The sequence below is a fragment of the Vespa mandarinia genome, chromosome 13, assembly GCF_050613455.1.
Source record: "Vespa mandarinia isolate Hongniang chromosome 13, ASM5061345v1, whole genome shotgun sequence".
NCBI lineage: Eukaryota > Metazoa > Arthropoda > Insecta > Hymenoptera > Vespidae > Vespa > Vespa mandarinia.
Genome location: NC_140822.1, coordinates 1,626,754 through 1,648,237, shown reverse-complemented (window position 1 = coordinate 1,648,237; position 21,484 = coordinate 1,626,754). Strand labels below are relative to the sequence as shown.

General features: G+C 28.0%; 5 protein-coding genes across 13 annotated transcripts; 3 read left to right on the top strand and 2 right to left on the bottom strand.

Moving 5' to 3' along the window:
* Positions 1-338: 338 nt before the first annotated feature.
* On the bottom strand, positions 339-6,563 carry LOC118444159 (acyl-coenzyme A oxidase 1). The gene is made up of 11 exons (XM_085660952.1): positions 5,852-6,563; positions 3,561-3,720; positions 3,256-3,424; positions 3,017-3,140; positions 2,711-2,830; positions 2,516-2,631; positions 2,230-2,399; positions 1,850-2,012; positions 1,397-1,740; positions 984-1,239; positions 339-848 (listed from the first exon to the last, which is right to left on the bottom strand). The coding sequence occupies exons 1-11, from the start codon at positions 5,982-5,984 to the stop codon at positions 588-590; spliced, it is 2,016 nt and encodes a 671-aa protein (XP_085517078.1). The 5' UTR covers positions 5,985-6,563; the 3' UTR covers positions 339-587.
* Positions 6,564-6,860: 297 nt separating this feature from the next.
* On the top strand, positions 6,861-8,223 carry RpL19 (ribosomal protein L19). The gene is made up of 4 exons (XM_035872277.2): positions 6,861-6,950; positions 7,368-7,474; positions 7,556-7,719; positions 7,847-8,223. The coding sequence occupies exons 1-4, from the start codon at positions 6,946-6,948 to the stop codon at positions 8,171-8,173; spliced, it is 603 nt and encodes a 200-aa protein (XP_035728170.1). The 5' UTR covers positions 6,861-6,945; the 3' UTR covers positions 8,174-8,223.
* A 315-nt stretch (positions 8,224-8,538) lies between these two features.
* On the top strand, positions 8,539-14,134 carry eIF2Bdelta (eukaryotic translation initiation factor 2B subunit delta). Of its 6 annotated transcripts, none has more exons than XM_035872177.2 (9): positions 8,539-8,628; positions 9,390-9,452; positions 10,449-11,271; positions 11,360-11,620; positions 11,679-12,586; positions 12,664-12,791; positions 12,920-13,097; positions 13,214-13,394; positions 13,470-14,134. In XM_035872177.2, exons 2-9 carry the CDS (start codon positions 9,435-9,437, stop codon positions 13,676-13,678), a joined length of 2,706 nt encoding a protein of 901 aa, XP_035728070.1. In that variant the 5' UTR covers positions 8,539-8,628; positions 9,390-9,434; the 3' UTR covers positions 13,679-14,134. The 6 variants fall into 6 exon arrangements, with proteins under 6 accessions (XP_035728070.1, XP_035728073.1, XP_035728071.1 ...); XM_035872180.2 differs by lacking the exon at positions 9,390-9,452 and adding an exon at positions 10,122-10,233 and having other exon boundaries at positions 8,561-8,628; XM_035872178.2 differs by lacking the exon at positions 8,539-8,628 and adding an exon at positions 8,763-9,001.
* Positions 14,135-14,151: 17 nt separating this feature from the next.
* On the top strand, positions 14,152-17,300 carry mTerf5 (mitochondrial transcription termination factor 5). 4 transcript variants are annotated; one of them, XM_085660813.1, is made up of 7 exons: positions 14,152-14,553; positions 14,648-14,781; positions 14,906-15,221; positions 15,367-15,794; positions 15,892-16,116; positions 16,204-16,367; positions 17,162-17,300. In XM_085660813.1, exons 1-7 carry the CDS (start codon positions 14,341-14,343, stop codon positions 17,197-17,199), a joined length of 1,518 nt encoding a protein of 505 aa, XP_085516939.1. In that variant the 5' UTR covers positions 14,152-14,340; the 3' UTR covers positions 17,200-17,300. The 4 variants fall into 4 exon arrangements, with proteins under 4 accessions (XP_085516939.1, XP_035728076.2, XP_085516940.1 ...); XM_035872183.2 differs by lacking the exon at positions 17,162-17,300 and adding an exon at positions 16,625-16,686; XM_085660814.1 differs by lacking the exon at positions 17,162-17,300 and adding an exon at positions 16,457-16,582.
* Positions 17,301-17,527: 227 nt separating this feature from the next.
* On the bottom strand, positions 17,528-20,692 carry repo (homeobox domain-containing protein reversed polarity). The gene is made up of 5 exons (XM_035872293.2): positions 20,289-20,692; positions 18,817-19,583; positions 18,606-18,684; positions 18,256-18,479; positions 17,528-18,141 (listed from the first exon to the last, which is right to left on the bottom strand). Exons 2-5 carry the CDS (start codon positions 19,274-19,276, stop codon positions 17,528-17,530), a joined length of 1,377 nt encoding a protein of 458 aa, XP_035728186.1. The 5' UTR covers positions 19,277-19,583; positions 20,289-20,692.
* Positions 20,693-21,484: the final 792 nt, after the last annotated feature.

The window sequence follows — 21,484 nt, the reverse complement described above, 5'->3', positions numbered from 1 at the left end:
TAATGAAAGGAAATATTGTGGATTATTCGAAAAAGTTATACTTTATTGTTTCACCTCGATAAAGATTTACCAAAAATACATAGAAAAATAATCATCTTTGTTTTATGATAAGATTAAATGTATTAATAACTCTAGCACCATATAAAATCTAAGACAATTCTTTCCGAGAAAGAGTGATAGAGAGAAAGAATCGTAAGTATATATATATATATATATATATATATATATATATATATATATATATATATATATATATTAAAACAAAACAAAAAAAAATTAACATGAAGTAACTATTTTTCATTTCTTTTCTTTTCTTTCTTCTTTTCATCTCATTCAATCATTTTGATTTCAATAATATTATAAATGCATATAAAATCTACATATTGCCATTATCACATTCTATACCTTTTAATCTGTTAATCGAGAAGGATTAATTTATTCTAATTAATTTTTCTTAGAAAAATTTCTTTTTTTTTTTTTTTTTTTTTTTTTAACAGATTGAGAAAAGAAGAAAAACATACTTCTTCCTTTTTTTTTTTTCTTTTTTTTTTTCTTTTTTTTTTTTTTTTTAACATTTAACATATACGCTATAATCTGCTTTTAAGAAATGGTTTCAAATATTTGTGGAAAGATTCGTTTACTTTTTCTTGATTCAATGGACTCTTCATAGCTTCGTCGTAAAGACGTTGATAAACATTACCATCATAAGCTCCTAATGCTGATCCAAGAATTTCGTCTGGTATATCAAAACCATCTACTATGCCTACAGCATTAGGTCGAATAGCTGTTAGCATTTCTTCCAAATGTAATTGTAACTCCGATATATTTTCTTTTTTTAAGCTAGAGAACTAAAGACAAAATAGTTAATTAATTAATTAATTAGTCAATTAATTTTATGAACAATCTCTATGGTAAAAAGAAAAGAAGAAAAACAAAAAAATAAAGAAGAAGAAGAAAGAAGATTTAGAAAAAGTTAGACTCACTCTTAAGAAATCACCCATTCGTTGTAATACCCAATAGGTGCAATACAATGTACATAATTGTTTTAATACGATATGCAATTCTTTTGATACTGTAGTCACCTCATTGATAACCGTGACATATCTCATTACTATGAAAGCACGACAATGTGATTCAGCTGCCTGCATTAATTCGATACTAGTTTCGTTCCAGGCCTCCTCAGGGGAACGACCTTTTTTTATTTTACTATTCATATTCTGATTAGCCAGACGAATTTTTCTATAAAAAGAAATAATTACCACAAACAAATTTATAAAATATCTTTAAGAATGTTATATATATATATATATATATATATATATATATATATATATATATATATATATATATATATATATATATATATATATATAAATGAAATCTATATAATTTATACCCTGCAGCAACTGCCTGATGAGCTCTAACGATACACATTAAACTACCATCCCAAGGTTCCTGTTTTGTGCCACGTGCTATATTAGACAAGTATTCTACTGTAGGTGGTAATGGATTACCTCTTACAGCTTGTCTCCAAACTTTCATTAAATATCTTGCAGTTTGTAGAAGTAATACTGTATTTTCACCCTCGTAAGTACATGCCGCTGTTACCAAACCATACGTAACAGGTAAATTACTGGAGTCCATGTATCCATGACCACCACAAGAAAGTCGAAGTTCCTCGATACCTCTTGCTCCATCGGATGAAGCTGTTGCTTTCAGACAACATGCAAGTGCATGTAACTTTAATAAGAAAATGTGATTAGATTATTTTTATTTTTTTTTTGTTTTTTTTTTTTATGTATTATATATACCATATATATGATCTAGAGAATATTTATAAAATACATACTTCTGGGAGTCTTTCAAGTTCACCCTGATGCAATTCAGCCGATACATTATTATACATATTCCAAATCCAATTTGCAGACGTAATGATCGCAAAATACATCGCAAGATTTGGGAATAGTTTGTATTGTTGAGTCAAATAATCGATAATTTGTGACTCGGGTTCACTAAACGAAAAGAAATGTTTAGAAAGAACTAATAATAATACGGTATACAGGATGATTCAGATTTTTTTTCCTCCCCAGACATTTAGAATCACTTCGTACAAATTACAAATGATTTTTTAATATGTAAATTTTCTTTTAAGTAAACTCAAGAATATCAATAATTTTTACAATGCATATATTTACACGTGGGGAAAAAAATTTTTTTATAATCACTTACTCTAATTTTATTTGACTTTGTCTCCTTACTGCACTGTATCTAATAGCAATGGTTACTGCTTTAGAAATATAACTTGCAATATCTTGTATCAATACCACTCGAACAAACATCATTGTACCATAAGTTAATTTATCGCTTGTTGCTTTGACATAAGTTCCGTCTTCTAATATCTTTAAACGAACACACAAATGAAGAAAAATAAAAAAATTTCCTTTTTCTTTAATGAGGTCGAATATATGAATATAAGAATATTATTGGAAGCAAAATAATCTTTTTCTTTTATTACCTGAGAATTTTTCATCAACATATGATCTCTCGGTATTCTAACATTCTCAAAACCTAAGAAACCATTATTAGTTGCATTCATTCCTAATTTAGTTCCAATTTCTCCAATTTTTATACCTACAAATATGAATCATTAATACTCATAATCAGTAATTTATTATTATTGCAATAAATTAATAGAAAAATATTTATATACCTGGTAAAGGTTCATGCGTTTCTATATCTCTGAGTTGTACGATAAATGGATGTATTCCTTTACAATCGCCTTGCGAGTACAATTGTGCAACTACTACGGCGTAATTCGCAGTTTGACCCACTGAAAATAAATAGACATAATTTAATATTATTCGTGGGATGTTCTAGAGGACAAAAAAAAAAAAAAAAAAAAAGAAAGAGAGAGAAAGAGAGAGAGGAAGAAATCATAAAGTAAATTATTTTGGCATGAGCCATTATTGTTAATTAATAGATGAAATAATACTTAAAAAAAATAAATAGTACTTACAACCACCGGGCCACCATTTGTATGATGTTAAAGTTGGACTGTTTAATATGAATTCTTGTGTTTCAGGGTCATAGGTCGCAGTAGTTTCCAAACCTCTGATAAATGTTCCATGGCCTAGCTCTGTCTAAGAACCAACAATAAAATGTTAATAAATAAATACAATTTGACGAAGAGAATGTTTTAAGAGTGAAAATAACAATTAATGAGAATAATTATTAAAAAGACAATATCGATTTTACTTGAGCATAAGTTCCTATAATACTGCAAGACCAAGCCTTCGATAACCAAATTGATTGTTGTTCGGGTGTAGCTTGACCCAATAATGCTGGTATGAACATTACAAAATGTAAAGTTAATGGATTTCCATCTTTTAATATCGCAGATCCTAACATTCCACCTAAAATTTGTCTATAAGAAAAAACATAAATAATTTATAATGATTTAAAAAAAAGAATCAAATTTAGTTTTCTTCAAAATATGTTACATATATTCTAAATTTGAAAAAAAAATTATATTACGTTAAAAAATATTAATTGTTTCTTACATATAAGTATGCATATCGGACTTTCCTACACTTTGTAGATATTGTAACTTATTCAAAACAATGCATCCTTTTCTAACAGCATCTTCATAAGTTTCCTTATGACTTTTATACTTTGCAGGAACTTTATCTTGCAACAAGGGATCATTTAAAAAAGTATCTTCTACAAAAAGAAAAAACGCATTTAATTGTATAAAATAAATATTAAATCAAAAGAAGTATAAGTGTTTTTACATAATATATATTAATCAAATACAAAATTAAATGATTGATATTAAAACTATTCGAATGTACAATTTACATCTAGTCGTATAAGAAAAAAAGAGAAAAGAAAAAAAAAAAGATGAACACAATAATAATAATAATAATAATAATAATAATAATAATCAAAATAATAATAATAATAAAATAAAAAATAATAAAAATAAAATAATAATATTTTAAAATGGTAAATATAAAATTTAAATATAAAACAACATTAATTATATAAATAAATATAAACATAATGCAATAGATTGTATTAATTAACATCATAAAAAAAAAAAAAAAAAAAAAAAAAAAAAAAATCAGATTCTATGTACTTAATTAGATAAATAATATTCACATATATATATAATTATACAAAGTGATTAATAAAAATACAAAAACACAAATACAAAAACAGAATAGTCGAAATGTATAATTAATTATTTTTGTTGTTTATAATTTGGTATAAGTAATTATTCTTTGTGTTCTCTCTCTCTCTTTCTCTCTCTTACTCCCTCAGAAACACACACACACACACACAGAAAAATATTCATACAAATTAAAAATAAAATAACTTTAATGATGAACGTAGTATTATAAAAAAAATTTGAATAATTATATTTTAAAATCAATCGATTGATACATCTCATTATTTGAGAATCGATCATTCTCAACTCGTTCACGTATTAATGACAAAATTATGAAAATTGTAACGGTTATTATAGCAAATATTTCATATGCTTGTTTATTAGATAATTTTATATATATATATATATATATATATATATATATATATATACACATACATATAAATTACTTGATGTATTATCTTTTTATTCATCTTTTTTTCTTTTTTTTTTTCTTTTTACCAAAGGTCTACTTTATCAATGAAAAACTGGTCGATGATTAATGCATATTGCCAATGTAATGTGTGTATGTGTATTTTTTACATATGCATAGGCAGAAAAAAGAACTGCGTGATATTCGAAAAATTTCGCAATGTAAAATCTGTTTGAATTAATATGAAATTCAGTAATATCATTTAATTGAAAATAAAATGTAAGTTTGATATCGTAAATGTTAAAAAAAATGTTAATATGCACAATGCATTATACATAGTTGTAATCACAAAAATGTACATTTCATTGTTTATCAACATATTAAATGTTGTTCGAAAAAAGTAAATAAATGAATAAAAATAAAAGAGGAAAAAGAAACAAAAATTATTAAAGTGGATTAAAGGAAGGTACTTAAAATATGTTATCTTAAATTTTTTTTCTCATATGATAAATATAAAATGAAAATTAAAAAATTTTTGTTAATATATCTTTTTTGAAATTTAAATACCTATCTGTCTTATCTTTAACTTGTCATTACCAAACAAGTTTATTATAATACTTAGAAAATAAAAAAGAAAAAAAGAAAAAATATATATAAAAAATGAGATAACAAGAAAATAAAGAAAAAATAAAAAAAATAACGCCTCTGACAATGCAATAATACAAGGACTTCTATTTTTTGAACGCTATTTATTTTTTTTTCTTGAATATCTGCTATGTAAGAAAAAATTTATTATATTTATAAATTAAATTATAAATCAATATAATCTAACGATATGTATCATAAACATTTTGTTCAAATCAAAGAAATTTATCAAAAATACGGAGTCATTTCAAATATTAAAATATATGAGAGATAGTTAATACAAAAGTACAAAAGTACAAAAGTACAAAAGTACAAAAGTTCGAGAACCATTGAATTTTTTTAAGATACTTTTTTTAAGATTTCTTTTTGTAAAGAGATAAGAGGAAAAGGAAAAAAGAATGATGAATCAACGGAAAAAAGGATAATAGAAAGAAATTAAGGAGAGAGAGAGAGAGAGAGAGAGAGAGAGAGAGAGAGAGAGAGAGAGAGAGAGAGAGAGAGAGAGAGAGAGAGAGAAAAGAAAAAGAAAATAAGTAAAAAAGAAAAAGTACGAATGAAATCGATGTAAAATGTAAATAACAATGGTATAATTCCCGTAGAAGTATTGTCATATTATGCATTACCTAATTCATGTCGTATAGCTATTTTCTCAGAAGTACCATTCAACCAAAGAGTTAATTCCTTCGAATCGAAAGTACATCTTTGTCGTTCACGTAATAAATCTTCATTCACATTTGTCGTTCTATTTCGATACATTTTCTTCTATTTTTGTGTTTTTGTTTTTTTTTTTTTTCTTTTATTTCTTCCTTTTCTATTTGTTTTTCTTTCGTTCCTTTTAATTTTCCTTTTAATTTTCGACGACTCGTCCTTTTTCACAATAAATAAAACAATATCAAATTTTTACAAAATTCATACGTGCGACATTAATAGAGGAAAAGAAAGAAAGAGTCAGTCTCTCTCGATTTTCTTCGATTAGACAATTATTCCCTTCAATTCTCTTTAGTTTCCTTTTAATTTCCCTTTAGTTGCTCTTTCTACTCCTTTTCTTTCTAATTTTTTTCTTTTCACGTCATACAAGAAAAAAAATATTTACAATGTAAACCGATGATAATAAAACTGATGACGATGCAACGATTTCTATACTAGCACTAACACTATTTGATAGATACTAACTAAATGATGAATCGAGAAGCTGGTAACTATTTTTATAACAAGAATTACAAGTACTTCGCGTCTTATGAAGTTCCATTCTTTATATTACGCATGAAATATGTTATCTTCTTTTATACTTCCTTCTTATTCGTTTTTTGTACTCTCTTATCACCCACTCTATTTGTGAATAAAACATCTTTCGTAAATTTCATCGAACTACTTGTGATTACCTTTGATAGTTCCTATCGATAATATCATTACCTACGTTACCTACGTTACCTACGTTACCTACATAAACAATTTAACGTAATTTCAATTAACAACGTCATGATAATTAAGAGAATTAATTTCAATTAAAATTATATTGATTATGTAATTTCTGTTTAATATTATAGCGTGCGCCGATAATATTTGTAATGATCTATTAAATGGAAGATTTGAATTTGGCGCGTTTTAGAATCTTCGTGCGATATCAAGATGGCTTCACTTCCGTCTGAATGCTACGAGGAAGCTAGTATCTCGCCATTTTCTTTTTCTTTACGTCGAAAAATTTCCAAATCGCATCATGAGGTAAGGATTGTTCGTTCTATTCTATAATTCTTATTGTTGGAATTAGTTTATATTGATTGTTATAAGTTTAAACAATGAATTTGGAACATTTTGTTGGTTATATAAAGTGGATTATGATAAATAGTTATTGTTTTTATCAGCAAGATTTTTATGTTGTTGACGAACAACCACATGGTATTATATTTAACTTTTATATATTTGTCTTATGCTTCCATTAAAGTTTAATACTGTTTATATGCATAGCGATAGTTTTTATTAATAATGATGTCAGATATTAATTTTATTGCATACCTTTAAACTATTTTTCGTATATCAATGATGTAGATCGTAATCGTTGAGATTACATTCATCTTACGTATAACCTCATTTTATTTATTTATATATTTATTTATTTTTTTCTTTTTTTTTTTGTTATAGTTCCTTAAAACTACAAAAGAGGCTGGCAGCCTCTGTTATGCGGTGTGGAAAGAAGAAAGTATGGTTGGATCCTAACGAAGTTAATGAAATTGCAAATACTAACTCTCGTAAGTTTGCCTGTTTGTTTATCTATTGTAAAATGTTATTTCAAATCATTGACAACTATCTGTTTTTTTTTTTCGTTATAGGTCAGAATATTCGCAAATTAATTAAGGATGGTCTGATCATAAAAAAACCTGTGGCAGTTCATTCAAGAGCACGTGTACGTAAAAATACAGAAGCCAGGCGTAAGGGTCGTCATTGTGGCTTTGGAAAAAGAAAGGGTACAGCAAATGCTCGTACTCCTCAGAAAGTAAGCTTTTAAAGTTGTTATGTAAATTTCTTGTAGATATTTTTATTGTATAATATTATTAATTACCACGATAAATATAGATCATACTATAGGTTTATTTTGTATTAATTAATTATTTTTCATATAGGATTTATGGATTCAAAGGATGAGAGTTTTACGTCGTCTTTTGAAAAAATATCGTGAGACTAAAAAAATCGACAGACACTTGTACCATTTGCTTTATATGAAAGCAAAAGGTAATGTTTTTAAGAACAAAAGAGTACTTATGGAATTTATTCATAAGAAAAAAGCTGAAAAGGCTAGGGCAGAAATGTTGTCTGATCAAGCTGAAGCACGGCGTACCAAAGTACGCGAAGCACGTAAACGTCGAGCTGAAAGAATTGCCACGAAAAAGCAAGAGCTGTTACAGTCCTATCAACGAGAGGATGAAGCAGCTGCCGCGCAAAAGAAGTAATTTTAATGATTAACAATTTTATTATGTAAATAAAACTCAAAGAAAATGAATGACGTTTGAATTCATTTCTCGACACATTATATATATTATTTTTATTTAAAATTTATTTCAAAATAATTAAACAAATTTCATGTGCCTATATATATATATATGAGAAGTATATATATATATATATATATATATATGAGAAGTATATAAAGTAATATAAAAAAAAACAATATTGAATGAAAACATTTTTCATTCAAAGATAAAAGTTTTTCATGTAGGAAGATGAAAAATTATTAACAATAAAATTTATGCAATATGGTTATACTTGTTGCAAAAGTTAACCTATAAATACATATACAAATTTCTCATAGAGGGCAGTATGTGCGATTCATAAAATACGATATAAAGCTAAACATGTGCTTAACATATTTCACTAAAACAGAAAAACAATAATATAATTTTCATTGGTATGTATAAATAAATATTTATAATTAAATCAATATATATACTGAGCATATTAACTATGTATATGTATGTATATATATATATATATATATATATATATATATGTATATATATAGTTTATAATTTCTAACGAGTACAACGATAGAGAAAACATCATTCGTTACTACTTATCGATTAGAAGAGACAGTCTGGTGACATCAAATCATTAATTTAGAATTATATTGAAGGGAAAAATAGTAAATCAACAGTTAATTAGCTTTTGTGAATTGTTTAGGTTAATTAATTTGCTTCGAAAAATTTCAGAATATATTTCTATTCTTTGTATTATCAAGTGTCATATCAGAGAGTGCTGATCATTTTTTCATTATTACAAAGGTACATCGTTGTTTCTTTTTTTTCTGTTAGTTATAAAATTATATAAAACTATCATTTACTATATTATTAATATTTAATAAATATAATTGAATGATACGTTTCATTTGCAATTCAAAAGACAGCTTGTTCGTAACATGGAAAAGAGGTTAGTTTCTTAAACATAGATCAGTTGTCAGTCACATATGATTACTATTGCATATAATTATACATCTAACTTATTAATGGTATTGCATCATATATATTTATATATATATTATAATTTTTGTCGTGAAAAAAAGTGATAGTGTTATTTAAGGATGTTCTTCAAATATCGTTTGATATTTTTCTCCCTTATATTTCCCTTGTAAAATATAGGAATTATTAAAAACCTATACTTTGCAATTCACAGCTGGAATGTATATAAATCCATGGCCTAAACAGTGATACAGGAACAATGGATCAAGAAAAAAATGTTAGTACACATGTCTATGCAGGCTTCCGCTATGTAGTTTGATATTTGATTGAATTCTTTTTTTTCTTCTTCTTCTTCTTCTACTTTTTTTTTTTTTTGTTGTCTTTACAATTCTTCTTTTGACTCCTTTCATTATAGAAATAATTATTTGTAATAATTAATTTGTAACATCTATCTTCTTATCTCTGAATATGAGTGTTTGTAGTTTAAATGGTTTTGGTGTGTTATCTCTAAGACAAGGGATAAATAATTATTTGATTGAAATACCTTTGAAGGTACTTTTAATGAAATTTTAATCTATTAATATTACTGTATTGGTCGATACAGAATTTTTTATTATTCTTATTCTCGTTCACATATTCTATTCATTATGTAACCTTTATTCATACATATTTGATACAATATACGCATTTAAAAATTATTCTATTCTACGATATAACTTTTAAACATGACATTTAGGTTGGATTTCATATATGTATATATGATTGGAGAAAAAAATAAAAACAATTTCTATGTTGCGAAATATAAAAAGTGATTAGTACGTTAATATGTTCTTTCTATCATTGTGTCTACAAATATTTAGAACATACGTGTATATGTATATTTAAATAATAATTATTAGTAATCAGTTTAATTTTATCAGACATTGTTAATTGTTCATTCTTTCAGAGTATTTAAAGATATTCATTTTTTCTTTAATGAAATATGACATGGCGAATTACTTCATTAGAAAAGTGCCTTATATGTAATTATAATGTGTTGATTTATGTGTTTGCAACAAGTATGTATGAGAACATATATGTAATGTTAATATATTGGCACTTTTTTTTTTTTTTTTTTTTTCATGTAAACATACTTATTATATTATAATTATTATTTAATATTTTTTATCCTTGATGCGTAGAATTATTTATTATTATTATGCTTTGATATTTAAAATATAAATCATACGTTTTAATTCGAACGAATTATAATTCAAATGAATTGTTTTTTTAGTTTGAAGAAGATGGACAGAGCAAGTTGATTACACGATCTGCAGCGAGGCATCTTCGTCGTAAGCGATTGAACGAGGCTCGAAGAGCAAGAAATCAATTTCTTTTAGAATTTATTAATGGAGTTGATGAAAAGATTAATCAGGAAACAGAAGCTCACTTCGATAGTGAGAAGAATAAATTAACGAAATCAAAGGCTCGTAGATTACGTAAGAAGGAAAAAGCAAAATTATTGGAAACTTGTAACTGTGATACTTCCCTTGTTTCAACTAATCTTCTACAATTTGAGCCAAACTGTTGTATTAAATCCGAAAAGAATACTTTTGATACTCATATTAATAATGTGCAACATTTTGAAGATCTTCTTGCACAATCGTTACTATCTTTAGGGAATCATAACAAAGCTGTTGGAAAAATTGAAGAGACAATTGAATGTGAATTTAAGTATGACAAACAAGATAAAGATAGATCACAGACGTACCTTACACAACTTGTTAATGTGAATTCAGAAGATCCATCAGACTCACCTCTAGCGGTTGTTTACTCGGCGTTACCTAAATCTAAAAATAAAGAACAGAATCATTGCACGAAAAATAGTCCAGGGATAAAAAGATCTTATTTAGAATCTTGTAATATTAAAGTAGATCAATTGTCTGATACATTTCCAATATCTGAAAAACCACCTTGTAGACCAAAATATTTTATAACACCTAACGCAAAAAAGGATCATGAAGTGGCAAGTAAGAATATATCTTTGAATAATAAAACATTAGAAGAAAGAGAAACAGAAAATATTGTTACATCAGAGACTTGCCCATTAAAATATGGTAAGTTAGTTATTATATTTTCAATTTGGATAAAAAAAAAAAAAGAAAAAAAAAATAATATATATATAAGTGATGTTTTATTTAATAGATCACAATATAAACACTCTAGAATCTCTTATTGATAAACAAAATCCAATAGAACCAATTTCTAACAAGGAATTAATATTAGAAAACAAGATAAATTTATCAAGGAATTTTAATCATACGTCATTGGAAGAAAAAGAAGATATTGATTCTTCATCAATATTCCAACAATTATCAGAAGAAGCATTAAATATTGAAACAACTTCAGAGAATCCTATTGTACAAAGGCAATCTTTTGAAGAGTCTAAAGAATCAATTTTATCAAGTATGTATATAAATGATTAATATGAATATACTTTATTAAAATAATATTTTATTTACAGTAAATCCAACATCAGATAGTGTTACTTCAACAATAAACGTACAACCAAATAAAATAATGGATTCTAAAATGACTGGTATAGTTAAAACGAGGGAGGAAATAAAAGCTGAACGTGAAGCAAGAAAAGCTGCAAAAGCTGCTTCCAAGGGCAAGGGTAAAGTTGCCACTGGTACATCTGAAAAGCAGAATATTCCTGTTAAAGTAGATCAAATTTCTAATGACAATATAAAGGTAGAAACAAGTAAAGTGACAAAGTTGGAATTGAATAATATACCTATAACCGAGAATAATTCAATTAATACTATAGAAGATTTTATCATAGAAAGTATGAATATTAAATCGGAAGGAAAAAGTAAAGCTGAATTACGTGCTGAGAGAAGAGCTAAACAAGAGGCACAAAGAGCTGCCAAACAAGAGCAAGTTATTGAAAGAACCAAAATTAAAAGTAAATGTAATACGACTCAACCGAAACAAGTTGTAACAACTACAGTAGAAGCTACTATAGATGATTCAATGAATAATACCGTCAAGAAAATAGTAAAAAGAAATACACACGAAGTAAATCTATTTAAACATTTGTATCATGAAAGAGAGCTTGCCTTGAATAATGTTCCTGTACTTAATTCAAAAATACATCCAGCGATAGTAAAACTCGGTGTACAGTATGCTAATAAAATTATTGTTGGAAGTAATGCAAGATGTGTAGCACTTTTGGTAGCTATGAAGCAGCTTATAGAAGATTTTGAACAACCATCAAAAACTGATTTTGTAAGAGGTCTTGAAGCAAACTTAAAAGAATCGGTTGCTTATTTAAATCAGTGTAGGCCATTAGCTGTTTCCATGCAAAATGCATTGCGCCATTTAAAATGGCAAATGACTCAATTAGTATCTACATCTACAGATATAGACGTAAATATTTTTTATTAATTTATGATAAGTTTTTTTTCAATTAGATTACAAAATATTTTTTTTTCTTTTTATCTCAGGCCAAAAACAAGTTGATGAGTTCGATAGACACTTATATTTTGGAACAGATTCAACTTGCTGATGAAAGTATATCTATAACTATACAAACAAAAATATCCAATGGAAATGTAATTTTAACATATGGATAGTAAGTATATTAGATTGCATATAACATTTATGTATGTATGTATATATATATATATATATATATCATATTAAATAAAATCTCTCTTCTTTTTTGTTACATTTATTAAAGTGTAATGATATTGCTTTCAGTTCATCTTTAATTCAAAAAATTTTAATGGATGCATATGATGCTGGAAAACAATTTCGAGTTATCATTGTAGATGGAAGACCATGGTTGGAAGGTAAAGAACAATTGCGACGTTTAACAAAGCATGGAATTGATTGCTCATATGTATTGATTAATGCTCTTAGTTTTGTTATGCCAGAGGTGAGTTTTCATATTTGAGATAAAAATTTAAAAATATAAAAAATCAATCGAATTATATAGAAATTGTATGAGATAATTTAAAAAAATTTTCATTAGATTAAATTATTATTACATAGGTGAGTAAAGTTTTTCTTGGAGCACATGCTATATTAGCAAATGGTGCAGTAATGTCAAGAGTTGGTACAGCACAAGTTGCTTTAATGGCAAGATCTTTCAACGTTCCAGTTTTGGTAGCTTGTGAAACACACAAATCATGTGAACGTGTACAGACAGATTCGATAGTTTATAATGAATTAGGTTTGTTATATATAATTAATCATTTAAATTATATTTATTCTAGATATTCTAATTTTTTAAATATTTCTTTTATAGGTAATGCCGATGAATTAATTAGGTCCACTTATCGCAATACAAAAAAGTCATTACTTCAAAATTGGAGAACGAAAAAATATTTAAATCTTCTTAATATTACTTATGACGTTACACCGGCAGATTTAGTGACAGCTGTTGTTACAGAATTAGCCATTTTACCATGCACTAGTGTTCCTGTGATTTTACGAATTAAACCATCAGAGATTTAAATGTATTTAGATATAAGAAGTATTGGTTTTATATCAACCATGTTCATTACATGGTGAAGAAACATTCTTCAAGTTGAATTTCAGTGAATTGGAATTAAATTTATTCAATGATTAAGACATACTATGCGTATAATAATACTGTACTTATATAGAGTACTATATATATATATTTATATATATATATATATATAAACATTTATTATTTTGATTCAATGCAATATGATAATCGTTTGTATATTACTTAATGCATATTATGTTGTATACTTTGGAATAAACTTTTTAACTTGGAAGGATATGTGATAAAAGGAATATAAGTAATCTACTTGTAACATGTTATTTTATTCAAGATATTCCAAATCACAAATATATAAATTTTCCTTATTATGTAGATATAAAAAATTTATTTTGTAAATAACTTGTTAATATTCATAATTTAAATTAATCATTTCTTTTTTACTTATATTGCTTATCATTGAATTTGACCAATCAATAGCAACGTGCAATTACTACTATTTTATTTCACTATATTTATCTTAGAGGTCACTGTATACAATATTTTCTAATATTATTACTGTTCGAGATCCACGTGATCGTAATAATTTATAAAATGTTAGACAATTTTTAAGAGCGGGGTTATTTGAAGAGATTTTTTACGTATAGAAATGTATACAAAATTATTAGATGTACGATTTAATAGACACATAACAATTAGATTATTTTATCAGAAATCCTTATCAAAGATAAATCTGCGTAATATATTATTAAAGAATTTTCGTAATACATCGAAAAATATTGATGATTTGCTTAAAAAATACGGTAACAAAATACTTAAAATACCAAAGAAGAATATTATTCAAAATAGTGAAATGTGTCATGTGAGTTAAAAATGTTGACAATTATAAAGTTATTTAAGAGGTTATGTGTGTTACAATGTCATGTAATATATAACATTTATATTTATTTTTTTAGGAATACAATATTAAGACAGGAACATTGAAAAATATCGTAACTTGTTTAAATATAAAATCTCACATTTTTAGGCACAGAATATTTTTACTAGAAGAAATGGGTGTATCTGAAATGGATATAAATATTATTTGGAAGTACGTTGATATTTGTATTGTTTCATTTTAACTTTTATCCATATATTTTATGTCCATTTACAATTATATCTTGTATACGATTATAGATAATCAAATGTACATTATATATATATTTGTTTTATAGATTAGAAAAGTACTTTAATCTACCTGCAAATGAATTTAAAAAGATAATGAAAATACCAATGGATCAACATATTATGACTAATATGCTTTCTCATATCAATAACGATTTGTCGGATGCGGTACCACCCTTAAATTTATTAGTTGAATCATTACCTGTAAATATGCATTACGAAAAATGTTTCTCATATTATATTGTGAATAAATTAAATTCTGATGAAATAACATCAAAATATAAAGGTAGAAAGTTTAAAAGCTTCAGATTAATGACAAAGTTAATAAATATTTTAATAAATAATTTTGACATTGATTACGAATATGTAAGTAATAATATATAATATATATATATATATATATGTATATACATGTATACAATATATACATACATTCATATATACATTACAATATATTATATAATTAAAAGTTCATTCAACAAAACCATAAAAATTTTTTTTTTATACACAGATAAGAAATCATCTAATCATTTTAGATATGTGCCCAAATCAAGTACAATATGTATTGGATAATTTAAAGGATACTAGAATAATTAATTTGACAATTCAAGAAGTTTTTAAAAGATTCCATGAAATATTACTATGCGATCCAGAAAATATAAAGAAATTATTAAATAGCTTTACAAAATATGAATTGGATAATAAAATTCTGATAAATTGTTTAAGAATTTTTAAACTTAGAAATGAAGATTTCATTGATAGAATGGAAAAACTCTTAACCATGCCAGATCTCAGAGTCTGGTGTAAAACTCCACGTATTCTATACTTCATACTTGATAAAAATGTAATTAACGAACGGATTAAATTTTTGCGCAATAATGGCTATATTAAAAATACTAATTTATACTTGCTTACAAGCGACAGAACTTATTTTGATAGGTAGTATTTTCTCACATTATACATATATATATATATATGTATATATATTTTTACAAAGATAATTTATATTAAATATAACATATATTTTTTAATATAGATATAAGAAAGGTGAATTTAATTTCTCGAGGAAACTAAAATACATAAAATACATTCTGCATAAGGAACTAGGCTATGATAAAAAAGACTTGATGAATAAATTTAAGAGACATCAATATTGGAACAAAGTATCCTTTGTAGATTTGGATGATACATTGCGTATCATGAAAAAGAACTTTTCAATAGAAGATATATATCATAATATTCATATTATTCTCTATCCATGGTACTTATCCATAAATCAATTTTCTCAAATCCATATATATTATGTTACAAAGGACTCCATTGAATATGATTATATTTTTTTTTTCAGGTCTACTATTAGCAAAATATTAAAAAGTATACAAGAGTCTGATGTGTACAAAAACTATACTCCATCTCAACAATTGGCACTTTGTTTATATTTTCTAGAAAAAGATAATCACTTTACTGGCGATGGAATTTGGAATATGAGGGAAGAGGAAAAGCAATTACAAAGTAATAAAGAAATTAATGATGAATAGCGAGAGATCGGGATAAAATTTAAATATTTCAAATGAATAATGAATATACTTTTTTTTTTTTAGAAGTAAAATGATTTTTTGTCTCTTTCCTTCTGTTTTTTTTTTTTTTATTCCTTTTCTTCATTTAAAAAAGTGCACTTGAAATATAATACGTTTATTATGTCGATTATATTAATTTTTATACTTTATGCATAATAATGTGTTCTTATATATATATATATATACACATAGATAAAAGGAAATTGTGCTCTTCCATTTTCTTTGAATCTGAAAGATAATTGTACAATAACAATATCGCATAATTAATAAATAATTTGGATGGGAAATATAAAAAAAAAAATTCGCTCTCTCAACACTAAATATTTATATTTATTAAAAATATTTTAATACGAGAAATAAACATCGTAAAATAAAACACGTACATAGTACTAAATAATAAATCCAACTGTTTTATTTACTTCCATATTCACATGCATTATTATAAATATATGCATGTGATGTGTAGTGCATAAAAGAGAAGTTCTTTAATTAATTAACGTAACACCATAAAAATAAATTGTGACTACGAATTGTGGCGTGAAATTAAATTATTCCGTGATAAAAACGAAATTTCTCGTATTTTATACAACAATAATAAAAGAAAAAAGAAAAAAAAAAATTATAAAAATAATAATTTTAATTTTTATATAATATTTCTATTTTCATACTTGAAGAAAATATATTTGCCAATTAAAATTAATTTCTCAATAATAATTTTTTTCATTCTAGTAATTAAATCGTATATCACGAAGAAACACGCTGATTAAACTTGCTATACATACATATATCATATAAAGCACAATATCTTAATGGACTAACAATATTAATTTGCATAGTATGAATAAGTTTGAAAAAAAAGGACAAAAGAAAAGTGTAAAAAGTTTAACAGCTCCCGTTTACACACATAGCTGTCTCGTGTCATTGAAGAGGAATAATCCTCTGAATTGAAATTCTATGTAATAAAATATAAAGAGAGTCACATTAAGGAGGAAGAATCATGATCGTCTTGAGATTTTAGAGATAAGGATTCACACGGTAAAGTCGAGTAGTAACGATAAAAGCCATCTAGAAGAAATCTAGAAATTGGCTTTCGAGTCAGTTGAGAAAAGGAGGCAATTGCACGTAACTTTGTTGACTGTTTGGTTCGCTCTTGATCATCACCTGATCCTTTATACTTTGACGTCCTTGAGGTGAATGCATACCATATTCTTGTTTCTGATCGTGCTGTTGCTGTTGCTGTTGCTGCGAATAATCAGCTTGATCGTGTTGATACTTATCAGCTGGACTGAGACCACTTACATAATCCAATTGTTTATTTTGTTGATGTTCATCCTCAGACATGGAACCACCAAGATGAGTAGGAGGTGAATGAGTGGTAGTAACCATTGTCTGATAATCATTACGTGTTAATGGCGGTGGTGGACTATTACTAGCATTCATGTAATCCTGATGAACACGCATCGTGTTGCTAGAAGGTGCAGAAAATAAGGAAGCATCATGTTGAGGCAACATTGTAGCATAAGAATATGCTGATCCATTATTACTAGGACCACCAAATGACGTCGTATATGGCGAGTTAGAAGGACTCAAGAGATTCAAATGTGGCGCCAAATCGTAAGCCGGAGTATACGTCCAAGCGTCAGGTGGCGCTGCTGCTGTCGCTGGAGATGCAAATGGATTCAACGTGTTGTTCAAAGACGTGAATGAACCTACGAAAATATTAAACATATCTATATATATATAAATGTATAGCTTTGTTTTTTATTTTTCGTAATCTTTTTATTCAGAGATAATTAATTATATATTTATAATATTTATTATACCTGAGAGACCAGGACTAGCAGAACCAGCTGCCATGTAACCGGCAGTTTTTCGCGGAGGTTCCCTTTTCCGCCATTTTGCACGTCGATTCTGAAACCAGACTTGTACTCGAGATTCCGATAGTGCTAACTTTAAAGCTAACTCCTCGCGAGCAAAAACGTCAGGATAAGGTGCACGTTCGAACGCTCTTTCCAATTCTTCCAACTGATAAGCCGTAAAGGTAGTTCTAGTAAAAATAATCAAGAAAAGATCGAATAAATTTAATGGGAAGAGAATTGAGGATGAGGGGGCCAGGGATAGGATTATATTCATTATATATTAAACATTATAAAATGTTAAGGTATATAATTACCTGGTTTTCTTCTTTTTGATTCCATTATTATCGGTTTTCTTTTTTGAGTCTTTCTTAGCCGATTGCGTTTCGCCGCTCACTACGATAAAGAATTGATACGATAAACTAATAATTTTTTGTTTCATTTGTCTCTTCTTCTTTTTCTATTTTTTTTTTTTTTTTTTTTTTTTTTGCTCCAATTACTCCAAATCGTTACGAAGTTATAACATACCTGGTGCAAGAGGGTTCATGGGATCGTCCGGCTTTCTCTTTAGAGAATTACCAAGTTGAAGACCTTGTTGCAATGTTGTAGACGTAGGTGTTGCTGTGGTCGTCGTCGAGGTTGTTACATCCGGAGTTTGAGGTAACGGCGCGTACATACCAGCTAATTCTAATTCTTTCAATTCTTTTTGTTGTTGTTGTTGCTGTTGTTGTTGTTGTTGCTGCTGCTGTTGCTGTTGTTGCTGTTGTTGCTGTTGTTGTTGTTGCTGCATATGATGATGAGCCGTTTGATGATGAGGTGGTGGACTATTCGAAGAATCCAATTTATGAAGATGTCCACCGGTTGGCATCAAGTCATTTCCATGATGTCCACCGTGTAAACCTAGCATCACTTGAATACTATGAACTCCGGTACCACCTCGACCACCAAAGTCGGAAAATATTGGATCGTCGAACGGACCACCGTCCATTCTCTCGTTCTTAATTTGATAATCCCAGAAGACAAATTTAATATTCCTCGACGATTCCAAATGAATCCACTTTGATAAATTATATCACAGAGCCATCATCGTTGTAATCATCATCATCAACGTCATAATCAGCAACAGTAATAGATGAGTTTCGAGATTGAAGAACGTTACGTTGATCCAAATGAAGAATCTTAATGACGATGATTATCCTTTTCTTTCTTCTTCTTCTTCTTCTTCTTTTTCTTCTTCTTTCTCTTCTTCTTCCTCTTTGTATTTCTTCTTCTTCTTCTTCTTCTTCTTGCTTATCCTTTTTATTTGAGGTCAAAAAATCCTCATTAATAAGGAAAGCAAAGCTATAGAAATAGAGGCGATCGTTAACCGCTTGGCGCCTCTAATGGAATCCAAAGCAATTGGTATCAATCGTTGCCGGGTTATGATTAATTTTGATTAGTTTTAAGCGAAGTTAACGAAGTAAACTGTCGGTTATATAGACAGTGAGATAGAGAGACAGACCGGTATCCGTCGGATATTATACAGTCGTTTAATGGGAGCACGAGTATGAGGAGGACCTTGGAAGTGAACAGGACGATGATGAGAGAAGGATGGGATGATAAGGACGGATGAGTTATAACGAACTAAACGAAACTAAACGTAATTAAACGAATTGGAGAACGGTTCACGAACCCCAAAGAGATCTCTCCGATCTCTTTCTTCTCCTCTTTCTGATAACTGACGAAATGTGAGATGATGAATTTAAGGGAAAGAAAAGAAAATAAAAAGGGAGAGAGAGAACAAAAAATCCTTGAGAAAAACAAAAATTAAAAATTAAAAAATGACAAAAAAATGAGAAAAAAAAGGGAAAGAAAGAAAGAGAGAATGAGAGAGTATATGTGTGTGTGAGATAAAGAGAAAGAGAAAGAGAGAGAGAGAGAAAAAGAGAGATCTATCGCGTAGTTAGACTCTCGCACTATCGACGATCCGTCCTGACTCTGGCTAATCAGCGGACACTCACACAGGCTTATATTTTCAACGAGGCCGCCGTCGAAGCGCCGTTAGGCCGCCCCCACACATGGAGGTTAGCCAATCATGTAGCACCTACTCTTGGGAGAGGTCTCGTGTGCGCCGATGTCCTGCGCCGACGTACTTGTTACTTCTTCTTGTATATCTCTCTTCGCGTGCCTCTCGTGCCACTCTCCGTGGCTCTTTCTTGTTCCGCCCCCGGGGGCCGGACTTTAGATACGAGAGGCCCTCCACAAATCGGCCTGCATCTCTCCTTCTCTTGAAACCCTCGTGGGAATCGGAAACTGTATGGCCTCGATCAAGAATTTCCCACATGACTTCTCTTTCTTTCACGTTTCTCTGTTTCTTTGTCTCTTTCGGTATATAATATATATACATATGTGTGTGTGTGTGTTTATATATGTATTATATATGTATGTACATACGTATGTATAGTATAGTATCATACCAGGGATATATATATATATAGTATATAATATATATACATGTGTATATATATATATATTTCTGTCTTTGAGGTCAGGTTATACCATAAGTCGCCATTTTCTTCTTCTTCTTCTTCTTCTTCTTTCTTTTTTCCCCGTTAAAAATCTTGACAAATGTGTCACCACACACTTCATCCTATCTCATAATCACAATTGTTAATTTTAATTTCACTAATATTTTCCACGAATTTAACGTTTCTCAATTGGCAGTGAACACTCTTCTTTCTCCTGGACATTTTTTTTTACTCGTTTTATGTTACTATCACCAATCAAATAGGTATATAACAACGAGTCAGATTATAAAATCACTAGAAATCAACGTAACCGATCGATCGGTTCGATTTACGATCAAGATCGAGTTGATAACTCATGATAGAACCTCGAAGAAGAGATCCATGTCCGTTGACCGGCAGCATGGCACTGAGCTCTTAAGCGCAGGCTCAATGAAACCAGCAATCGCCAGGAATTGCCTCGAATTGGCCCAATCAAACTACCCCCATTCCGTGTGTATACGCGTATATTAACTGCTAATTTCATCGGCGCTAATTAGCGAGCTCGTTCCGCGCTCTCGCGCGTTCCTTCTTCACAACCTTACTTAGTTCGCTTCCTATGATTCGATCGCGCTTAAGATTTATTCACCGATCGCGAAACTCTTTCCGTCCTTTTCACACTCTCTCTCTCTCTCTCTCCTTCTCTCTCTTTC

Coding starts and splice junctions, on each gene's coding strand:
- RpL19 (XM_035872277.2), top strand. Junction 7,475..7,555: donor AATTGCAAATACTAACTCTC/GTAAGTTTGCCT, acceptor TTTTCGTTATAG/GTCAGAATATTCGCAAATTA. Junction 7,720..7,846: donor ATGCTCGTACTCCTCAGAAA/GTAAGCTTTTAA, acceptor TTTTTCATATAG/GATTTATGGATTCAAAGGAT.
- eIF2Bdelta (XM_035872176.2), top strand. CDS start 9,644: ATGAGTGTTTGTAGTTTAAATGGTTTTGGTGTGTTATCTCTAAGACAA. Junction 11,621..11,678: donor TAAAGAATCAATTTTATCAA/GTATGTATATAA, acceptor TTTTATTTACAG/TAAATCCAACATCAGATAGT. Junction 13,098..13,213: donor TTAGTTTTGTTATGCCAGAG/GTGAGTTTTCAT, acceptor ATTATTACATAG/GTGAGTAAAGTTTTTCTTGG.
- LOC118444159 (XM_085660952.1), bottom strand. CDS start 5,984: ATGTATCGAAATAGAACGACAAATGTGAATGAAGATTTATTACGTGAA. Junction 1,240..1,396: donor CATCAGGCAGTTGCTGCAGG/GTATAAATTATA, acceptor TTCTTTTTATAG/AAAAATTCGTCTGGCTAATC. Junction 849..983: donor GAATGGGTGATTTCTTAAGA/GTGAGTCTAACT, acceptor TTTTGTCTTTAG/TTCTCTAGCTTAAAAAAAGA.
- mTerf5 (XM_035872183.2), top strand. CDS start 14,341: ATGTATACAAAATTATTAGATGTACGATTTAATAGACACATAACAATT. Junction 15,222..15,366: donor TTGACATTGATTACGAATAT/GTAAGTAATAAT, acceptor TTTTATACACAG/ATAAGAAATCATCTAATCAT. Junction 16,368..16,624: donor AGAGGAAAAGCAATTACAAA/GTAATAAAGAAA, acceptor ATATACACATAG/ATAAAAGGAAATTGTGCTCT.
- repo (XM_035872293.2), bottom strand. CDS start 19,276: ATGGACGGTGGTCCGTTCGACGATCCAATATTTTCCGACTTTGGTGGT. Junction 18,685..18,816: donor CATGAACCCTCTTGCACCAG/GTATGTTATAAC, acceptor TCTTTATCGTAG/TGAGCGGCGAAACGCAATCG. Junction 18,142..18,255: donor TGCTAGTCCTGGTCTCTCAG/GTATAATAAATA, acceptor ATATTTTCGTAG/GTTCATTCACGTCTTTGAAC.